This window comes from Syzygium oleosum, unplaced genomic scaffold (genome assembly GCF_021117445.2).
Source record: "Syzygium oleosum isolate NSW1041296 unplaced genomic scaffold, Sole_v2.1 Sole_v2.06, whole genome shotgun sequence".
Lineage (NCBI taxonomy): Eukaryota > Viridiplantae > Streptophyta > Magnoliopsida > Myrtales > Myrtaceae > Syzygium > Syzygium oleosum.
This window is the reverse complement of record NW_026607490.1, coordinates 3,098,522-3,121,177: the sequence shown is the minus strand read 5'-3', so window position 1 is coordinate 3,121,177 and position 22,656 is coordinate 3,098,522. Positions and strand designations below refer to the sequence as shown.

The 22,656-nt window shown below is 39.7% G+C and overlaps 1 protein-coding gene across 4 annotated transcripts; it reads left to right on the top strand.

Moving 5' to 3' along the window:
- Positions 1-7,641: 7,641 nt before the first annotated feature.
- On the top strand, positions 7,642-22,305 carry LOC115683018 (protein ACTIVITY OF BC1 COMPLEX KINASE 8, chloroplastic). 4 transcript variants are annotated; one of them, XM_030607392.2, is made up of 21 exons: positions 7,643-8,350; positions 9,328-9,463; positions 9,923-10,089; positions 10,286-10,406; positions 10,514-10,614; positions 11,569-11,667; positions 12,069-12,179; positions 12,304-12,383; positions 12,511-12,580; positions 12,748-12,821; positions 12,936-13,005; positions 13,106-13,194; positions 14,786-14,910; positions 15,745-15,825; positions 15,902-15,962; positions 16,111-16,165; positions 16,247-16,345; positions 16,426-16,515; positions 16,994-17,053; positions 17,146-17,269; positions 22,256-22,305. In XM_030607392.2, exons 1-20 carry the CDS (start codon positions 7,814-7,816, stop codon positions 17,260-17,262), a joined length of 2,343 nt encoding a protein of 780 aa, XP_030463252.2. In that variant the 5' UTR covers positions 7,643-7,813; the 3' UTR covers positions 17,263-17,269; positions 22,256-22,305. The 4 variants fall into 4 exon arrangements, with proteins under 4 accessions (XP_056168480.1, XP_030463252.2, XP_030463253.2 ...); XM_030607393.2 differs by lacking the exon at positions 22,256-22,305 and adding an exon at positions 17,363-17,898; XM_056312505.1 differs by lacking the exon at positions 16,994-17,053 and having other exon boundaries at positions 7,642-8,350.
- The last annotated feature ends 351 nt before the right edge of the window (positions 22,306-22,656 follow it).

Here is a 22,656-nt window from a genome sequence, read left to right as displayed (position 1 = left end):
CGAGATAAATTTTGATCTCTAATGGACTTCTTTCTTTTGTAAAGGCTTGTGAGATATGATTACGTGGAAACTTGTTGAAATGAGCTTTTTTAAGACTAAAGGTCCTGATGTTCTTGCAGATATCTTCCGACTGTCCTAGTTGCGTGTATCCGGATCTCCGTTATGAAGAGGATTTATCTGATGACATCCAATAGCCCATTTCATGAGTGTTTGACTTTGTCTTTCGCAATTCAAGTTAGAACCCACATGTTTTGTCTTCAAGTTTGGATATGACAATCTTGATAAGAAATTTAAGTATGCTATCTTTTTCCTATTTTTTTACCTTATATAGCCAGTTTGACAAAGATTATAAGCAGCTTGCAATTTTTACTATGGCTATTCGGGGTTCACACCTATTTTGTACTGGTTTATAGGTTTACCCAAAAAAAAAAAAACCCGAAAACCCGGCTTGGCCTGACCTGGATTTTCGCTTTGGGTTCTATGCGTTTTGGACTGGGCCAGGTCAGAGAGAGCATGCGCCCCTTGTGATTCGGGTTGGGTTGGGTATCATAGAAACCCGACCCAACCCGTTGACACCCCTAGATTCATGTATACCCTTCACATGATATTGAAATTTACGTGACAACAAAGTCGAATCAAAATTAATAAAGATTTAACCAAGCCTAACTCGAGTTCGAAAACTCAAAGCACAAATTGAAAATCGAGCTACACGGCATGATCAAGCTGTGCAACAACATTAAACCCTCACGACCTGACCCGATTTAGGTCCGCTCGTCTGGATGTTTCGATTGGGCCCAAAAAGTAGGAGTGTGCAACCGGATCGGGTTTACCCAGAAATTGGACCGATCCACCCGAAAAATAGGTTCGGGAACCAGTTCCATTTTTTGGGAACCGGTTGAAACCGGTCCGGTTCCCGGTTCCAAGTGAAGACCCACCCGGAAACCGGACCGATCGGACCAGTTTTGGGAACCAGTTTTTAGCTAGGGTTAAAAAAAAACCTAGCTGAGCAGTTGCTCCCAGTCGCCTCTCTCTCTCTCTCTTTGCCGTTCAATCAACCATCATTGTCTTCGGACTCTTTCCTCTTCCTCTCACGGCGCCGCAGGAATCGGCCCACCATTGTCACCCATCAGTCTCTGTCTCAGACTCTCCCTCTTCCTTGCATGCCCGTAGTCTTCAACTCTTCCTCTTCCTTGCACGGCGCCGCAGGAACCCATCGCCACCGGCCCACCATCGTCGCTCGTCACTCTCTTCGATTCTCTCTGACCTTTTGTCAAGTGCTATTAGAAATCAACGGTCATCTCTAGATATCGAGGTAAATTAATTTTTACTGTCCCTTGCTCTGTAAGGATTATATCCATCTTTAATTGAACATTGGGTCGCGTTTGATGGGTCAATTTCTTGCTTTGGGATTCTGAGTGTTTGATTTCTTGCGAGTGAGTCCCATCCCTTTAGTGGGACTTTGTCGAAGGGGTGTGCAACCAGACTGAAAAACGGAGGCTGTAAACGCTCCATCGAGAAACAACTTGGGGCCAGATGAAGAGAGAGATAGAGATTGATCATATGTAGACCTGTCAAAATGGGTCATAAACTCATTACTGAACCATATATTAGTAGATGGGTCATAAATGGATTAGTTATATTTAGTAAATGGGTCATAAATGTTTAATATTAGTGTTAAATGGATCCTAAATGAGTTGTAAATGGGTTATAAACGAGTTTACAACTGATTTAAACTCAACTCGTCTATCTCATCCTTACTCAATCTTGCGGTTACTCGCTTCGCACTCTCATCTCAGTTTGGGTATGAATTTTCTTAGATTTAATTAAATATGGAAGTGTTTTAGCAATATGAGTCTGATCGAGTATGGGTTGGGTATGGGTCGGGTCGGGTCAAGTATGGGTCAAGAAAATTGCATTGCGCATAAATGGGTCATAAACGGGTTAATGGGTCAATTTGGATCGGACCATTTATGACCCGACCCAAACTCGACCCGACCCATCCATTTAACAGGTCTAATCATAGGAGAGAATGAGAGAAAAGAAAAACGGAGGCGTTAAGTACTGTAATGCTCTAGGGATCAATCGGTATAGGGACACAGTGGGGGAAAGTGGGTCATTATGCTTATAAAAATGCCGGATTTTAATCAACAGTGAGTGATTTTACAATAGTGATTTTGGGTGGGGGAAACCAGACTTGGTGAGCAACACAAGCCCTCCTATGAGGTCAGTTGTTCTTGTGGATAGTCCAATTAACGGTGGAATTGATGCTTGGATTACTCTAAACCAAGATGAGAGGCTTGTACTTTCATCTTGTTCTGCTTATTTTCTGAATACTTCTGAGTTTGCATAAACATTTGAAAGATGATCTTTCTTTGTTACCGTAACATGTCCTATTATGTCGGCATAAATTTATGATTTGTAAGTTTTCGATATGTATTCTGAAACTCCGATTTTGTGGTGAGTAAATAGGCTTCATTAATCGGCACTTCTGCATTTGTCTCTAGAGCATGGTTTCTTGTTAATTTTTCTTTACGTATGAATTTCAGGTCTTTGTTAGAGATTTTGTACCAAGTGAATTTGGCTCGCGTGATTTCACTCTTAGAGGAGGAGTTAAGCCTGCAGCAAAGATTTAATGACCGTTTCAGATAATTGAACAGCTTCCTGAATTAACTCGGTCATATCTTGCCAATTCAGTCCATCCTCTAGCTGTGGGAATGGGACTGGTATGGGATCCATGTTTCTTGCAGTAGTTTCAGTTCATTTGTGGTGCAGTTCGATTCAAGCGATTTGATTCTTGTTTAAGGTTATAAAAGTAGCCTCTACACAATTTAGTATTTTAGGAAACGAAAGAGTAGTTTGCTCCCTCCAAGTCTATGGACCTTTTCTTTGGTATCCTTGTTAGCATGCCGTAAAATGATTGATTGCCTGGAAGCTTATTTATTTATTACATGTGCTTACTGTTTCAACATAGATTAGGAGGATTACGTAGTTGTTTCCTCACGTGTTTACGTAAAATCTGAATCCGTATAGGACATCGGACGGTTGCTTCCTGCTCGAGGTGTTTATGAAATCGGAAAAAGGAACAAAAAAAAAACAAGTTTTTGGGTAAACCCTGGAGGAAGAAGGAAGGGAAGAAGAAAAAGAAAAAAGAAACAAAAAGAAAAAAGAAGGGAAAATAAATAAATAAATCGAAAAATATTAAAATATTATTTAAAAGATTTTGCATCGACACCGGCGCCATGTAAGACAACCGCCAAAATTGGTCAAATAGACGAATTAGCACAAGTGCAAAGGTCTAGGATTCAATTATCAAAAAATTGTTTAGGCTAATTGGACAATTTAAATAGGATTGAGATTTGTTTGGTAATTGTCACCTTTAAAATCTCGCTCACGTCCAACCCTCCAACACACACTTCGAAAAATTTCAAACTTCTTCCCTACCCCCCAGAGAGTATTTTTCGGGGGCTCTAGGAGGCCTTCTCTATCTCCATTTGGGACGTACGACCTATGGTTGGAAATATCTTCAAGTGTACTTTTGCTCTCAAGTTGAAGGTTTTGGCTAGCTTTGTTGAAAGTTTGTGAAAATCGCGTTTTCTCTCAATGGGTCCGTCTGAAATTTCTGAGTTGAAGTTGTTTTTTTCAGTAGTTTTTGGGGGTAGCGGAGACCTCTGCCAAGTGCCTCTTGTCTCCAACCTTTAATGCCTTTAAAGAACGTGCTTCAGAGAGCTTAAGCCAGCTTTTAGTCGTTACTTGCCCACACACCAAGGATGCCAACTGAGTTGCTTCACCAACTCTTTAACTTGTACCGCTGCTGTGCTAGCCAATTTAGTTGAGAATTTCGCGCCCCTTCATCAGCTTATCCATAGCCAATTTTAGTCAATTTGCACACCTGGTGATTTTTCTTCCACCTCAACCAGATATAATGCTGATTGGGCAGCCGAGTAGGATGTGGTGGGGCCACAAATTTGCTTGCTCAGCAGCTTCAAATTGTTACCAAATCGTGGATTGGAGGTCTGGCAGCTGGTTTGAGTGCCTTAATCCATCACTTAGCTCGATTTTGCAAGAAAGTCTGTCAAAGTTGGCCATCTTCTTACCCGAAATGACCAATTTGATTCAATTTGGTCCTTTTGGCTTTATTTGATCAATGCGACCTGGCCTAATCTCAATTTCAACCTTAATTAGGGGTCAAAATGATAAAAATTATTATTCACGGGTTTGAGCAATTTTTGTAAAATTTGCAAATTGGTCGCCCAACTTATGAGAATTACATTTTGGCCCACACCTTGGGGTTCAATTGCAATCCGACCCCCAGGGCTTGGCTAGTCACATTCATATCCTCGGCCCCAACTCTCTCTTTTTTGGAAAGTAGAAATCAAGAAAAATAATTATATTTAAAAACTATATTAAATGCCTAGGTAATCTATATGCGAGAATTTGACATGAAATATTTTTATGGAAAACTAAGTTCTAGTTTTTCGAAAATACATAGAAACGATCTTTTGTGCAAAAATTTAGGTGACAACACGGTGGCACCACCACTGGAGTAGAACCGCAATGCACCTAGAGATCGTCGGGAGGACTGGAACCTTTGTGGAGATTCGCCTGAATTGTAGGCCCAGGCAGGTGGTCGTTGACCACTTGACCTTGGCAACAAAAAAAATAAATATATATATATATTTTTTTAAAGTAGCCGTTACCAACTTAAGCCATTTATTATTATTTTTTCCTAAATTTCTTTCTCATTTTTTTCTTATAAATTCTCTCAAATTTTCTCAATACTCTCAAATTCTCAATTCTCTCAAATTCTCTCAATACTCTCAATTCTCTCAAATTCCCTTAAATTCTTTCAATTTTCTCAATCCGAATTCTCTCAATTTTTTCAATCTGCGCAATTTTCTCTTAATTCTCCCAATCAATTTGCTCAATTCTCTCAATCCACTCGAAAAATGGCAAGTGGAAGTCAAGCGGCAACTGGCAAAGGTAAGAATAGAATGACGGAATCCGAACATTTTTTTGATCCTTATGATTATGCAGATTTTCAAGATGATGAAATCAACATTTTTCCCGATGTGGAGCGCGTCCCAACACAAGAAATTCTTCATGTCGAAATGTCAACAACAAAGGAGGCGGAGCAGGAACTTACATCCGACATTTGGGACCACTTCACGAGAACGGAAAGGTTTAATATTGGTCCAAAAATGTATGATATAATTTGCAAACATTGTGGGGGCAATATATAAATATACAGGTGGACAAGGATATAAAACATGCAAACGACATCTTAGGAGCAAACATCCAACCGAAGCGGGAATTGATACCAAGCAATAACAAATTTCCGGATACGTCAATCCTAACACTTCTCATTTATTTCGTTTTAATGAAAAAACTTGTAAGGAAGAATTAGGTAAATTTGTTTCCGTTGAGCATTTATCATTTAATTTTGGAGAAAGATTTGGTTTTAAGCAATTTGTACAAAAAGCTTGTGCTCCATAAGCAAAACGTGTTCCTAGAAATACATTTAAACGAGTAATTAAAGATCTTTACAAACATGGAAAAAAAGATTTACAAAACTTTTTTATGCAATTTAATGGATGTGTGCATATAGATGGTGATATTTGAAGTGATCATTGGCAAATTCATTCTTACATGGGCATAACATGTCATTGGATAGATGACAATTGGAATATTCAACAAAGAGTCCTCGCATTTAGAGTTTTCGATGGTAAGCATACGGCAAATAATATTTATAGAATAATTAGGCAAATTTTAGAAGAATATTGTTTGCTTAACAAAATTTTTTCAATTGGTTTTGATAATGCCGCGGCAAATACCGCTTCAATTGCCGATTTAGAAAATATCTGTAGACTCGCTTTTGGCGGAAAAAATTTTCACGTTAGATGTGCTTGTCATGTTTTAAATTTGTGTACAAAATGATTTAAAAACTCTTGATATTTTTCTTGAACCAATAAAAACAACCATTCAATTTTTATGGAAACATCTCGAAAAATGAAAGAATGGAGTAGATTTTGTAAAACAAATGGAAAAAGGCCAAGAAGATTTTCAAGAGATGTTCCAACTCGTTGAAATTCTACTTTCCAACTTGCTTAATGAATCTTTTGCATACGAAGATTTATTATGTTCATTCATTTATAATAATATACCTCAGATTAATTTATGCCTACGAGAGTGGGATATTTGCAAAATTTTTTAAGATATTTTAAAGGTTTTTAATTATGCAACTTATACTTTGTCCGGTGTTTATTATCCTACTATGCATTTATTTTTTATAAAGTGTATTAATATTGTCGGAGTTTTTGAGGAATATGAAAATGATGTTGAATTACAAAATGCTATAGTAACAATGAGAATGAAGTGGCTACATTATTATAGCGAAATTCCCATTATTTATTTAGTTGCTTGTGTTTTTTATCCACGTTGCACATTAGATGGTTTAGGTGATTATTTGCATATGTATTATCAATGTTTACATTATAATATGGTAGATGTTACAACCATACCAAGGGAGGTTAAAAACGTAGTAATAGAATTATATAATGAATTTTGTACTAAGCGAGGTGATATTAGATCTTCTCAATCTATCGAGACACAAAGTGAGAGTACATGTAAAATTAGTAGAGAGTACCAACTTTTATTACATAGACAAAAAAAGCAAAATGGAGTAATAGGAAACATTTCTGAATTAGAGATGTATCTAACCGTTTCCTTTGAGTTTTCTGAATCCGAAGGTAGTACATGTTTTTTAATTTTGGATTGGTGGAAGAGGCACGCAAGCCAATACCCAATCCTTTATCTTATTACAAAATAAATTTTTGTAACCCCATGTTTGACAGTTGCAGTCGAACAAGCATTCAATGCCGGAGGTAATATTTTGGATGAACAACGTTCAAGATTAGTTCCGGAATCAGTGGAGGCTCAAGCTTACAGACGAAGGCTCAATATCGACAACAAGAGATAGATCGGAATAATGAATCCAAATTCTTTGACGACGGAGATACCACCACTACCGGTACCGGTACCAAAACGTGTAGCGACGACTGAGGGTAAAAGAACTACATTAATTTTGATTCTTCTATGTAATGCGCTTAATGATAATTCATTAAGTTCAAGCCCCATCTCTTTCTTTTTTTCTCCAAATTTGATTATAATATACATTTTGATTATATTTTATATTAAATAATTCATTATTTTTTTATTTCATAATTTATTTTTTTAATTTTTCCTGGGTTCCGAACCTAGGGCGGAGCCGGAATCGCCGAATCGCGAATCGGCGGCGGTTCCAGGTTCGTCATACATGGCCACGAATCGAACTGCCATTGAATCGGAATCCGCCGGTTCCGAATCGTAACCATATCTAGATTTTGATTTCAAGTCTGAAATCGACCCACTTAGAAATCTATAGCCCCTATTAAAAAGTGGGTGCGGATCCGATCCGACTGCCAAAAAAGGGGCGGCCACGTAAGGCCGCATCCGGCCACGACATCCGGCGGGCGTCTCTCAGCCAATGAAACCCTCCGCCTCCATATTTCCCTCCCGCCAACGTGTCCTCTTCTCCTCCACCCCTTTCCCCCCCTCCCCTCCATTCCCCTCCCTCCCTCTCTGCGCGCACGCAAAAACAAAAACTTCACCACCAGACTCCCTCCCTCCCTCCCTATTTCTCTCTCTCTCTATCTCTACTGCAGCTGGAAGCACGATCTCCGATGGAATTCCCAGGCGCAGCCGCCGCCCGTTGACGACCGACCGATCGTCCGTCCTCCCTCCCTCCTGAATCGCGGCCCGACCCTCTCCGTCGCAAATGGCCGCCTCCCTCCTCTTCCCCGACCTCGCCTTCCTCTCCGCCCCCCGCGCGGCCGCTCCCACGCGCCGCCTCTCCTCCCTCTCGCCCCGCGCTCTCGCCGGAACCGTCGCCTCCTTCTCCTCCTCCCGGAGGAGGAGGAGCGGCAGCGGCTCCCGGCGCGCCGCCGGAATCGGAGTCCGGGCCCGAGTCGTGAAGGAGGAGGAGGGCGTGCTGGTCGAGAACCTGAACGGCTACCCCTCCAACGGCAACGGAGCCGCCTCCACGAGCTCGGGCGGAGGCGGCGGCGGCGGCGATGCCTCCTATTCGAACGGTTCCGCTGGTTATCATGCGGATGAGAGGGGGAGGAGCGCGGAGGACAATGGGAGCTTGGTGAAGTATGTGGAGGGGAACGGCTCGGCGGCGGCGGGGGCGTCGGCGTCGAGGTTGCTGAAGGAAGTGGAAGTGGTGGAGGCCACGGAGGAAGGGAGGAAGAGGAGGATTGAAGAGATTGGTAAGGAGGACGCTTGGTTCAAGCAAAGTGGACCACAAGTTGAGGTAAAAATAGAGAGAAAGGCTTAATTACAAGACACTGTTTTTGCTTAGGCTACCTTTCTCTGGATAAGTCTTGCTTCTAGTGTTAGTGCAGAGTCCTTTGTTCAAATTTAGAATTTTCTTCTCCAGAAGTACGGCGGGTTGCTACTGCGCTGCTGAATTCTTTTCCTAGTGACGCCTGTATCTAATGAAACTAGGAGGAATAATTACTAGTAGGAGCTGGCTTCAAAATTTTTTGGTTCATTCTTCATTGCATCAATAGAAGGATGTGGTGACCGGTCCCTTTTATCATCAAACGACTGCTTGGAATCTGTCGTGGCAGTTATGGATATAGCATCTTGGCCAAATGTAGGTCATCTTTTAATAGGGGAGCTTGTTAGATCTCTAGGTACTATTTGTTTTACTCTATAAAGCTGGAGGCATTAAAAGAATGGACTTGCCTTTAGACATTAGGTTTGCTTCACAAGTTCAGTCCCTCTATTTAAAGATGGTCGTTGTGGGTTTTGGTGATCTTTGGACCTAAGTCTTCCACCATCTACGAATTACCAGGGCCATTAAAATTATACTGTCGGCTTTGTGTAGAGAGGAGTCGGGCTTGATAAGAAATATCCCATCTGTTACTGGAGACAAAGGATTGGCAGCAGTAGACCAAAAGGATCTATAAAGCAATTACACACTTCTTATGGTCAGCTACATCAAAATTCTTGAAGTGCCTAATTTCGTGCTCTATAATGGAATTAACTTCCTTTGATTGCTATGAGAACATATAATTGAGTCGCTTCAATGACAGATAAGAGGTTTATTTAACCGTAGGCATTAAGATGGTGCTGGCTCATGTAACCACAAAAAGGATAGGTGCTGGATGGGTTCTGTGCTAGCTTCTACATTTCAAAATCCTGCCCGTGCCTGCATTTATAGCTATGAAAATTATGAATCGGATGTTGTGATATGATGCTTATGTATCTTGTGTGGCTTATCAGGTATCTGTTGCACCTGGTGGTCGGTGGAGTAGATTCAAAACATATTCAACCATTCAAAGGACACTGGAGATATGGGGATTTGTGTTGACATTTATTTTTAGGGTTTGGTTGAGCAATCAGAAGTTCTCTTATCGAGGTATCAAGTTCAACCACAATGCGTTATATCTCAAGGTTTGAGACATGAAAAGCATCAATGACAATACCACGGGCCTTCGTTCTGTTCCTCTAAATGTTTTTCCTTTTCCTGTTTGACGGCATTGTTTTCTACTGAGCTCACATGCTAACTTGAAAACCAGAAGTGTCACTATAGGTAGGGATACCTTCTAATACGTTGACAAGTGTTTTTATAGAAATCTTCCCACAATTGATTGAGCAATTAAAGGGTGATACTATTGTGTTCTCCTTTTGCACTTTGAGATACACTTCTGGCACAAAATAATGGATCTGCACATTATGATTTCCAAAGACCTTGTGTACATAGGATTTCTATTTTTAGATTCTTTAGCTTTAGCGATGCTTCGCAAGAGTTTTAAACCTCTGGTACTGAAGTTTGGCCTTGTTTTTTTGTCTAATTGAGACGAGATTGTGAATGCAGGAGGAATGACTGAACAGAAAAAGGTCTTACGGCGTAAGGTGCTTGCCAAATGGCTGAAAGAAAACATATTGAGACTGGGTCCGACATTTATCAAAATTGGACAGCAGTTCTCAACAAGGGTTGATATTCTTCCTCAAGAATATGTTGATCAGTTATCTGAACTTCAGGTTAGAATCGGTTATCATTAGTATGTTTCACAGTTTCTTGCCTAAGTGCCGGTACTCTCCATGACTGGGCTAGCTTGATGTGAAGCTTCCTAAAGTACTTATGCCTTCTGATTCTTATTCTATTTATGTGCCTTGGGTGTCTTATCTTCTCCTAACTGGGCAATTTCCTGGCTGAATGCTTCTATTTCTTCTTCAGGATCAAGTTCCTCCTTTTCCGTCTGAGACTGCTCTATCTATAGTCCAAGAAGAGCTTGGAGCTCCTTTGGAGAATATTTTCGACAGCTTTGACTATGAGCCCATAGCTGCTGCTAGTCTCGGTATCAGCCTCAATTATCCAAAATGCTCGTATGAGTCACCTGAGCTATCATTGCTTAGATTTACTTCCTGTCCTACTGACACCTTGGTTAAATAAAATATTGTGCAGGTCAGGTTCATCGAGCACGTTTGAAGGGACAGGAAGTTGTTGTTAAAGTACAAAGGCCTGGTCTCAAGGATCTTTTTGACGTTGATTTGAAAAACCTAAGGGTGAGGACCATCAATAGAAGATAATCAATATTCGGGGAAATCACCTTCTAGTTCACTGCGTTTTTCACTTTTCTTGCTATAGTTTAAAGGTCGACAGTTTAGTCCCCAAAATTATTCTTTTAGATAAACCTTCTTTCTGCAGCCTTATATGTGGCCATCGGATGCATGTAGGATGTGTGAAGAACGAAATCAATGCAATCTACTTTCTTTTGTTCTGTCTTCTTATGGAAAGGTCTTGACAAATAAACTTAGATTCCCCTAGAACAAGCCTCAAGGACTGACTCATATTCATATGATTGCTTGAGTGACTACCAGCTGCAAAAGTATACTTCATATTCCAAAGTTAATAAATTAGCTGGCAAAAGTTCATAACTACAGGGGAGGAATGCCATTTTAACTAAGAATTTGAATTCTGCTAAAGTATGGAGAGAATCTCTATAGATGGTACTTATGGTGCTGTCAAAATTTATGGTTTGCTGAATCTCATGTGAAGAGCAATTTTTTATCTTCCGCCTAGAGTCTTATTTAGCTGACTGGGAAAGATGAAACTTGAGAATTTTGACTGTATCTTTCTTGCTTGACTGACTTATGACTCCATGCTATCCTCTCGTTTATTTTGGAAATTTTTATTACACTTCTGATGTTCTGTATGATCATGAATACATGCATATTGCATGCTTAATAGTTTAAAATGCTCTTAATTTTTATAAAAGATACCACTATTACTTTTTGCCATCCTAATTTCTGTAGTCTCAGCTTATTTTCTGTCTATTCGCCTGTATTTTGGGAGCTTTTACTTGATATTTATTATTCAAATTGTATGTGCATGTTGGTCATTAAAATACTTTGGTCGTTATAGTCCTTTTATGTTCATATGTTGGACTTGATGGATCATCGAGAAATTGCATCAATCGACATTTTTGAAGGTTATTTTTTTGCCATTTCTTCTTGTAGGTGATTTCTGAATATCTTCAAAAGATCGATCCAAAGTCAGATGGTGCCAAAAGGGATTGGGTTGCGATTTATGATGAGTGTGCAAGTGTATTGTACCAGGTATTGTAATTCATCTATATGTTTTATTTGGTTTGACAAACCAATTATCTTGAATATTCAATCATAATTTGAAATTTAAGAAGCAAAAAGTATGAAATATTTTGGTATGCATTGGATTGTAATGTAGAATTGATGAAGAAGTTATACAAAAGCAGGAATGCATAGTCTAGAAAGTAACTCATAATTAAGGCAGGAAATAAGTGAAGGTAGAATGTTATCTAGCATAGGAAGGGCAGGAATGCATGTAACACTAGGTTGTGGAGGTAGATATGGTCGCTTACAATATTTTAGTTGATCCAGATTGTGGTTTGTCATTCATTTGTTACAGGAACATAATTCTGAGTTACTATGATATCTTATGGATGTAGCTCCTATTTACTTTTGAGAATGACTGATGACAGGAAATTGATTACACCAAAGAAGCTGCTAATGCGGAGTTGTTTGCTAGTAACTTCAAGGACATGGACTATGTAAAAGTCCCATCAATTTTCTGGGAGTACACGACGCCCCAGGTTCCACACTGAGAGTGTTCATGAAACTTAAATGCTTTTATATGCACCTTTGTTTATTTGTACCAAATCATACTTTACAACTGATGCCAATCTAATTATGTCTTCTGTACCTAAACAAATTTAGGTTTTGACCATGGAGTATGTTCCAGGGATTAAAATCAACAAAATACAAGCTCTTGATCAGCTGGGGGTAGATCGCAAAAGGTTTTATTTCTCTATCCTGAATTTTCGAAATTTCGTCTCCTGTGGTTGAGATGATGCTTCTTACTCTTGTGCTATTCATTTTTCTGTCTGATAAGCTATTTGCTAAGTGCTGGTTTATAAATTGCAGATTGGGCCGATATGCTGTTGAATCCTATTTGGAGCAAATTCTTTCTCATGGTTTTTTCCATGCTGATCCTGTGAGCGCTGTCAAATGTCTTTAGTTGCTTTCCTGAAGTGCGATCTTTAAGTTTGATGCTGCTAAAACCTTTCTTAGTTCTTGCATCTCCCATCTAAGTCATAATGGCCAGCATGTAAAGCTCAAAGCTGGTCATTCAATCTAACAATTCTCTATTCATTGTTTCAGCATCCGGGAAATATTGCCGTTGATGATGTCAATGGCGGACGGTTGATATTCTATGATTTTGGCATGATGGGAAGGTAAATAATGGACCTTGTGTGTAGCCATCTTTTCTTAGTAGGATCAGGAACTTAATAATTCAAGCTTGTGTGAATGTGTCTTGGGACATTATTGGTTGTGTTGCTGACCTGCAGTATAAGCTCGAACATCCGAGAAGGTTTGTTGGAAACATTCTATGGTGTCTATGAAAAGGACCCAGACAAGGTGATTAAGTCAAAAAGTGGCAGAAGTTGTTCACTTCCCAAATTTAGTATGTTGCCTGCAGTAATGAATTTACTACTTATAAGTTTCTTTCTGGGTGCAGGTCCTTCAGGCAATGATTCAAATGGGCGTTCTTGTGCCAACAGGGGACATGACAGCTGTCAGAAGGACTGCGCAGTTCTTTCTTAACAGGTGTGCTGATGAGGTTATCCTTTTGTTTAACTCCCTATCTTTCTGCAATCTGCTTGAAAGTATGGTGATGCTGATGCTGAGAGTGCTGTTTTCAGTAACAATTCTTACCTGTGAATATTTAAAAAGAAAGGGTTTGCTCCATGTTTCTCATCCTTCTGTTTCTCTGGTTGTTATATGTGAAATGTCTATTATTGGGACTTTCATTTGAGTTTTTAGGTATCAATTTGTCCGCTGGGGATTGTAAAGCAACTGTTGCATGATGGAGAACTCAAATGATTTCATTTGTTAACTTTACTGAAGCTTTATCTTGCAAGTGTTTGTTGACTTCAGTTTTGAGAAGTGAGCATGTGTAGAGCGTCAGGCTTGGATAACAGATGGAAAAGATAGAATTAGTATCCTTGCTGGTCCAGAAGCTGCTCGCCTGCATATCCTAAAAAGGCAATAAGAATTGTATTCATTTTTCACGTGTTATGTGGTCTGTCAAAGTATCCCCTAGAATAAGATTTCAAGTACTCTTCTCAATTTGCCAGATACATGGATTACTTTGTACGGGAGTCTTCCAAGTGGCAGGAATATGTGGCTTTAGGTTAAATAGAAATGCCAATCGAAGAACTTGAGAACTTTGTCGTTTTTGAACTCCTTGTGGTCCGCAGAGATTTCAATCCTACATTCGTAAACGATGTCTTCTCTGGAGCTTGGGTTAAAGGCACGTTTTTCTGTTAAGCTTCCACTTAGACGTCTTTGTGAGTAAAGAGGTGTTGCAGAAGTGCAACATCATGTGGAGATGAGATATGTCTCCCAAGGTTGCGCATTTCTGCTAGGGCCAAAAGGCATGATATCCTCACTGTCAACATCCTCATATGGAAGACCTATGGTGGTTAGCTGATGCTTTCTATGTGAGGAAGTGGCTGAATCTGCAGGAAGTTTATTTGTTTCTTTTTCATGGACAAGATATGTTAGGGAGTTGGTCTGCTCTTGCTTAATGACTTTGGTCACAGAAAGGTTTATCTGGCATTAAGGTTGAGAATCAATTATATGTCTTATACCTCTTGCCATCTTTTGGATCGTAGTGACAGAAAAGTATAACTATATGAGGGTACTTGAAGGAAAGGAACTCATCATAATATTGGCTGGTGAACAGTCGGTGTTGTGTTGATAGACCAGCTTTTATTGCATATATTGTACTGTAAATTAGTTGGTAGGGGTTGCCAGTTCTTGGTCTCTGTTAAACTATCCTGCATTGTTTATCTATGTGTTTCAACGGGTCTCATTTTCATGCAATCTCCCTCCACCTACCAGTTTAAGTTTGTGGGTTAAACTTATTTGACATAGTATCAGAGCCAGGTTTTTCTCCAAATTTATTTCCTGTGTGAGGCTACCTGTTAGGCAATTCCACATGACGTACTCAGTTCAGTTTGCTCGCGAGAGGGGCTATTAAAGTATCCTAAATCGCTTTGTTATGGGATTTTGGTGGGTCTTATATTCATGTAGTCTGCCTCCATTAATTGGCTTAAGTTTTTGGTTGGACTTTCTAATAGTGTTATTCAGAAATTTTATGGTCTGAGAATCACATTAATTTCACCTTTTGTAGTTTCGAAGAGCGTCTCGCTGCACAAAGAAGAGAAGCAGAGATGGCAACGACAGAACTAGGCTTCAAAAAGCCCTTGAGCAAGGAGGAAATGATTGAGAAAAAGAAGCAAAGGCTTGCTGCAATAGGTACTTCCCACATGTTGATCTTACATGTTCTCTTAGAGTACTTGCTTTATTACCTAAACGAAATGGATGTGCCAACTGAACTGTAGGAAGTGGGAATTTCGTTCTATATTCCGGTCTCACTGAAGTGTTTTGGCTTTGTAGTATGTACAGTAGAAAACAAGCATGAAATCTATATCGAAACTAGCACTTCTAGAGCCGCTTCAGTTATTCCCCTCAATGTAGCATATGCTAATAATTAGTTGTCATTCACAGTTATCTTTCACTTTAGCTGATGTAAAAATTGTTCTGCCGTTGGAACCTCCCATTTCTATTTTTATTCATAAAAAAGAATAAAAATCTGTTCTTGCCAATTCTCTGCTGGTTCTCCGGGTTATTGGAATGGCTGTATATTTCATTCATGTGCAAAGTAGATTATATAGTTCAGTCTCCCACTTACTTCCGGGATTTGTTCAATAAGCAAAAGAATTTCAAAATTTGAATAAATCTAATTAAGAAGAAATAAATGGTCTAGAAGAATTGAATATGGTTTATGGAGTATAGACTACTTAAAAGGTCTGAATTATGGTATCACATTGCGTGATTTATTAATATCTTTGAATTATGTACCATAATTATTGTTTACACTAAAGCAATCTCTTATCTATCTGCAAGAAGCTAAGAATCACTGCATTGCAGTGGACTGAGATGGGTAACAAGTACCATGATAATGTCTAAGGCAACATGGCTTTTTTTTATTAGATTTAATGTATAACTTGTACAGTAACCTGATAGCATTTTACATGTGTGGTATGAGGTGAAACACATGTTGCTAATAGCTACTGTTACTTTGATCAGGAGAAGATTTGTTATCCATTGCTGCAGATCAGCCCTTCCGATTTCCTGCAACATTTACATTTGTTGTGAGAGCATTTTCAGGTACTGTGCCAATGAACTATGATTGAGCTGTTGCGCTATGAAAAAACTGGACTGAGAAGCTGTGTTATCTCCCCAGTGTTGGATGGCATTGGGAAGGGCCTGGATCCTCGATTCGATATAACTGAGATTGCTAAACCGTGAGTATCCTTTTTGGTTTTTGATCTATGTTAAAAAAGAGTATCCTTTTTGGCAGAGATTCATTTCTGGAGCGTTTGTATTTCTTTCTCAAGATGTTCGAATCGGCAATTCTTTCTGCCTGTAATGTTTTCATATTTCAATATGTAGTTATGCACTGGAGTTGCTAAAATTTCGTGAAGCTGGTGTTGAAGTCATCCTGAAGGCAAGTTTGGGTAGCTTCCTTTGTGATATTTAGTAATGCTGCTCTTTGAATCCTACATGACAGTCTTAAATGGCATTTCAGGACTTTAGGAAGCGGTGGGAGCGCCAATCTCGTGCATTTTACAACTTATTTAGACAGGCTGACCGAGTTGAAAAGCTTGCAGAAATCATCCAGCGACTGGTAATTTCAGGGCTGTCCCTCCTCGTTGTATACTAAATCTTTTGGATCTTAGGTTACATTGCTTCGAAATTACGATGCAGGAACAAGGTGACCTCAAGCTCAGGGTTCGGACTTTAGAATCCGAAAGGGCCTTTCAACGAGTTGCAGCTGTCCAGAAGACAGTTGGCAATGTGAGTTTGACTAGTAGTCCCATTCTGTACTTAGTTGTTAACTCTGCGAAAGAACCACAGCAATGAAAGATGTCTTGAAAGGGCACAGTCGTTTCCTTTGTCTAACTCTAAACTTTCCGGCAAAACATGTATCATCAATGGAGATCTATCATTCCATCAATGTCTTGTGATTTGTGAGATTAAACCTGATAATCATGAAAATATAAGGTTTTCTAGTCCTTGTGGTAACTTCAGATAAAAAAATATCCATGCCCTTTACTGAGAGTTATTATGAGAAAGCCTTTATTAACAACTGCTTCAACTGGGTGCACATGCAAACTAGAAACAATGCACATCGTGTTAAGATGATTACTGGCAAAAGCCACATACTCCAGGAATCATTTGAAGTCAATTTATTTGGCACCAGAACCTTGTTTAAAATTTGTACTCAGGATGGATGCTAAAATCCCTTATTGTGACTATCTTGGCCAATCGCCAGGCTGTGGCTGCTGGAAGCCTGATGAACCTTGCAACAATTTTGTATCTCAATTCGATTCGCGTAAGCTACCGGTTATCTTTTACCTTTTAAGCAACTTATTCTCTCTTTTATGCTATTTTGTACTCATGTTTGTCCTGAACTTGCTCTTATAGGCGCCTGCACTAGCAGCATCTGTTTTATGTGCATTTTTCGGTTTCCAAGTTCTCTTCGGTCTTATAAAGGTGAAAAAGTTGGATCAAAGGGAGAGATTGATCACAGGAACTGCTTAGACATTGGGTGTGTAAAATCTTGTTCATATACAATTATTTTTCTGCGATGAATTTGGTCCAATGAGTTCCTATTCTTATTGCTTCGTGAATTCTGCTGCAGATGTATAGGATTATTGATACGTGAGAAGCTGCTCCCAAGTACACACGTTCAGCTTACAAACATTTCAAGGGGAGCCAAATATCTGTTGGGGAGTTATTATAATTCACCTCTTCAATTCAACTGAATAATCAGCATGCATCTGATTCTTTAACTGTACATGCAAGGGATATTATTCAAATGCAGAATGCACAACCAATCTTTTGGGCCATTCTGTGAAGTTTATCTGCTTCAGTAGCCCACTATCAGGTTTGCCCGTCTGCTACTTATTCAGAATAATCCCCCGCCTTTTGATAGATAGGCCCGTGCCATAGTAAGCAAGTTTAGTACCAGAAACTTCTAGTTGTACTTAGAGCAGTCTTGAAGTTGTAATTGTCATTTGGTCAAGTTTTGGTTAGTTTGACCTCGCGAACATGTGGCTGGTGACATGTAACAGAACTCGTATAATTCTGTAACATATAGAGGGCTATTTAGTGACAACATTCGTATACTGTTTGTAATTGCCCGCGATCCTGGTTGTCTACTAGTTACCCATGCAATCTCTCTCTCTCTCTCTAGTGCACACTGATATCAGTCATGTTAGGAGGTTTCATTATGGGAATTTCAGGCAGTCCATTCCAGCAGTAGTAGGTCTCTGCTACGTAAGCGTGGAATAGCCTTTGCGGTACAGATGGTTGAGGAATAAATGAGGTATTTCTTGAGCAACCTAGGGCCTCTAGTTCCACAAATTCTCAATCATCTTCTAAGGTCAGCGCTGTGGGCTTACTGATTCCTGCATCTGCATGACGATAGGCTTGTTGAGATCGAGAAGGGTCATAACTAGTGAAGGCACATGCTTTGCACAATAATCTACTTATAAAAGTTACCATCACCATTCAAGTATTATTGGTAGGAGCACCACTAGGTTTGCTGTAAATGTATTAAATTGTATAATGTATTGCATATAATGTTTGTTAAGATTGATTTCTATGTTTTTCATTGTGTTTGTTAAATACATTTTATTTTGGAGGAGAGGAAAGAAAAGGAAATAAATAAAAAAGTGGGTTGGTCAAACTTGGATCAATGAATCGATTAGCCGTGAAAGCGAAATGATAATATAGGTACATGAAATGGCGAAAGGGACAATTTCGTTCCAAAAGGTATGATGCACCAAAAAAGCTAGGGGTGAGCGGTTCCTGGTCCGGTTCGGTTCAATCCAGGAATCGGATCGGGAGGACCGGTTCCTAATTTCTAGGACTGGGGACCGGATCGGGAGGACTGGTTCCCAATTTTTAGGACTGGGGACCGGACCGGCTAGTTTTGGGACCATGGACCGGATTGGACCGATGGTCCGGTCCGGTTCGGTTTCAATGGGACCAATCACTTATTGGTAAAGGCAAGAGAGAATTGGAGAAATTAGATTAGGCTTTTTATTTTTTTCAAAAATTTTAAAAAGTAAATAAATATATATATATAAAAATTGGAAAAATATATATATTTATTGATTCGGTCCGGTCCGGTTCCCACCCTAGAACTAGGAACCGGACCATTCGGGAACCGATTCTACTTTTAAGAACCGGGAACCGGACCGACATTCCCGAGAAACTGACCAAACCGGTTGGTCTGGTCTCAGTTTGGACTGTTTATCTTGCTCATCCTTAAAAAAAAGCTGTGCTTGCCCTTTCGTTCCAAAAGGTATGATGTACCAAAAAAGTTGTACTTGCGACTTTTAGGGGATATGCAACATTTCAAATTATGTTTTGAAGGGTTACAATTTTTCAAAATTATTATACAGATGCTAACTTAGTTCATCCCGAATGAAGTCGGTGATCTTCAATTTAGATACCTGTCCGTACGGTACAGGCAAAGGCAAAAGTCAACATTTTGGCAACGGCCAGTACTTCACGACATTCTTCTTTTGCTATTTGCTCAAAGGTAGAAAATGAGGTGCTTGGCGGAATCTTTGGCATACCTCCTCATCCTCCTTAATCTATACAATCTCTATTGCCTTATTCACTTGGTTCGCACCACCGGGAAGAGGATGTTCTAGACAAAGCAAAATGAAAGAAAAGTCCATTCAAGTCGAACGACTCTTCTCCCAAACTAATTTAAATTTAGGACAGACGAACTTTAAAAGTCCCACGTGCTTGCCGGATATATCCAATATTTGAGAGTGCAATTCTTCACTAAAAGATCCTTTGGACCCTTGAGCCGGAGATATTCCCCGCAACATCTTGTGCTACTTGTGCCATGCAATGCTTTTCAGAAGCTGCAACTAATATTTCAGCGGATGCATCTTGAGAACCTAAGGCTATGGATGAGAAAATGGCGGTCAATGCGAGACCAAATCGGTCAAACCACATGACCGTTACTCACGTGGTTGTTTCAATAGATGTGTTCTGAATACAATATGTCTCTCAACTTAGCTATTTGTTCACACAGTAGGAAGACAATATATCATGAAAAGCACATTTGGTTTGGATGCTTAAGTAGGCAGGGTATTCAAGCTAAAGCCTCTCAACTCGGTTACTAAATTGCATGATTTAAAAAATAGTTTCCTAAAAAATTGATTGTTTGTGTTGCTTACAAAAATGAGGAGAATTACCGAAACAATACTAAACTTATTGCAATTATGTCAATTCAATCATAAACCTTCTTTTTAGTGCCAATTGAGTCTTAAAATTTTTGCATTTGTGTCAATTCAGTCCATCCGATTAATTTTGGCCGGCCGGCGTCCATGTCAGCGCCGGCCGGCCGGCCAAAATTGTTATCTACTGTGTTATCTACAATTTTGTATCTCAATTCAATCCGAGTAAGCTACTGTGTTATCTTTTTGCCTTTATGCAACTTGTTATCTCTTTTATACTATTTTGTACTCATGTTTGTTCTCAACTTGCTTTGATAGGCGCTAACAGTAGTGACATATGTTTTATGTGCATATTTCGGTTTCCAAGTTCTTTTCGACCTTATAAAGGTGAAAATTTGGATTAAAGGAAGAGATTGATGACATGAACTATTAGACATTGAGGGGAGGAAGAATACTAGAAGTGCCAAAACTTATGTATGGCGCTCATTTTAGTGTCAAAAATTTTCGCCGGATCACTTAAGTGCCAAATCGGAAAAAAAACGATTACTTAAGTGCCAACGGTGAGAAATTCTGGCCAAATTAATACGTGGCTATTATAATTAAAATTTTAATTTGAGTTGGGTTTTTTTTTTTAAAAAAATTAGTCTATATGGCATTTCCATGTGTATATTTTGATTTTTTAAATATCTTTTTTGATTTTTTTCCTTTTTTTCTTTTTTTCTTTTCTTTCTTCTTCTTCTACCTTTGGCCAGTGATCGGACACCGGCCACCGGCCATGACCGGCCGTTTGGCCTCGCCCGAACGAGGTCATCGTTGCCAGCCACAGGCGAGGCCCGGCTGACCCTCGCCTGTGGCTTTCGAGGGTGGCCTCGCCCAGGGTGAGGGTCGCCTTGCCAGCTGCCGAAGAGGATGCCGTGGCTTGGGCGAGGGCGGGCGAGCCTGGGCGAGGCCGGCCCTCGCCCAGGCTACGGCGGCCTCGTCGGATCTGGCGAGGGGAGCCCTTGCCACGGCTCGCTCGCCCTCGCCCAGGCGAGGGTCGACTGGGCATCACCTGTGGCGGGCGAGGCCAAGCAGCCGGTGGCAGGTGTCCGGTCACCGGCCAAAGGTAGAATAAGAAGAAAGAAAAGAAAAAAAGAAAAGAAGGAAAAAAAGAAAAAATCAGAAAAAATATTTAAAAAATTGAAGTGTACATGCTAAATTACGTCGTTTTGAAGTGTACATGCTGACAGTACATGTTGACTAAACCTCTAGCGAGCCACATCGGCTTCGGAAATTAATAAAAAAATACCACGTCGGATTTCCGGCCAAACTAACTGGAGTTGGCACTTAAGTGATCGTTTTTCAAAAAGTTTGGCATTTAAGTGATCCGGCGGAAACTTTTGGCACTAAAGTGAGCGCCGTACACAAGTTTTGGCACTTCCAGTGTTCTTCCCCCGACATTGGGAGTGTAAAAACTTTTTCAGATACAATTCTTTTTCTGCGATGAATCTGGTTTAATGAGTTCATCTTCTTAGTGCCTCATGAATTCTGCTGCAGATGTATAAGATTATTGATATATATGAAGCTCCTGAGTGCACACGTTTTACTTACAAACATTTCAAGGGGAGCCATTATGAAGCTCCCCTTCAATTCAACTGGATAATCATCATGCGTATGATTCTTTTAACTGTACATGTGAGTTGTGCCGTTCCAGTAGTGTTTGTGAATTAGTAGTTTTGAGGGGGGAGTGCGGATATTATTCAAATGCAAAATGCACAACCAATCATTTTCTCACTACAAAAAGGAAAGTAGAGGGAAAGTCAAAAAAATGTAGGTTTCTTCTTAAAATGGAACTGTCAACATAGATTTGAGGCTGTTTGAATTGGAAAAAGGGTGGATCTGCAGTATTCCAAATAAATTGGCTTATTCGAAATCAATTCATTTGGAATCCAAACATTATTTAAGATTTGGACTCAGGAGAGATGCTAAGATTCCTGATTGCGACTATCTTGGCCAATCACCAGGATGTGGCTGCTAGAGGCCAATGAATGTTGCAACAATTTTGTATCTTCTTTTCCCCTTTACGCAACTTGTTACCTCCTTTCTCCTATTTTGTATTCATGTTTGTTCTGAACTTGCTCTTATAGGCGCCTGCAGTTGTAGCATCTGTTTTTCATGTGCATTTTTCGGTTTCCAAGTTCTCTTCGGCCTTATAAAGGTGAAAAAGTTGGATCAAAGATTGATCAGAGGAACTGCTTAGACATTTGGTTTGTATAATCTTTTTCAGATATAATTCTATTTTTGCAATGAATATGGTCCAATGTGTTCCTGCCTCATGAATTCTACTACAGATGTATAGGATTATTGATACATATGAAGCTGCTCCTGATTGCACCCGTTTTCAGGGGAGTCAAATGTCTGTTGGGAGCCATTATAATTCACCTCTTCAATTCAACTAGATAATCCGCATGCGTCTATTCTTTTAACCGTACATGTGAGGGATATTATTCAAATGCAGAATGTACGACCAATCATTTTCTTATTGAAAAAAGGAAGCAGGGGGAAAGTTAAGAGAAAGTAGGTTTCTGCTTAAAATGGAACTGTCGATTCAGATTGGGATAATGACACAAACAGTCTCTGATCTTTAGCTCAATATGCAATTTGGTCCCTGAATTTTTAATTTGTTCAATGTAGTCCCTGAACTTTAACCCAATGTTCAATGTGGTCTCTGAACTTTTAGTAAATGTTCAAT

Coding starts and splice junctions, on each gene's coding strand:
- LOC115683018 (XM_030607392.2), top strand. CDS start 7,814: ATGGCCGCCTCCCTCCTCTTCCCCGACCTCGCCTTCCTCTCCGCCCCC. Junction 13,006..13,105: donor ATGAAAAGGACCCAGACAAG/GTGATTAAGTCA, acceptor TTCTGGGTGCAG/GTCCTTCAGGCAATGATTCA. Junction 16,516..16,993: donor TCCAGAAGACAGTTGGCAAT/GTGAGTTTGACT, acceptor GCCAATCGCCAG/GCTGTGGCTGCTGGAAGCCT.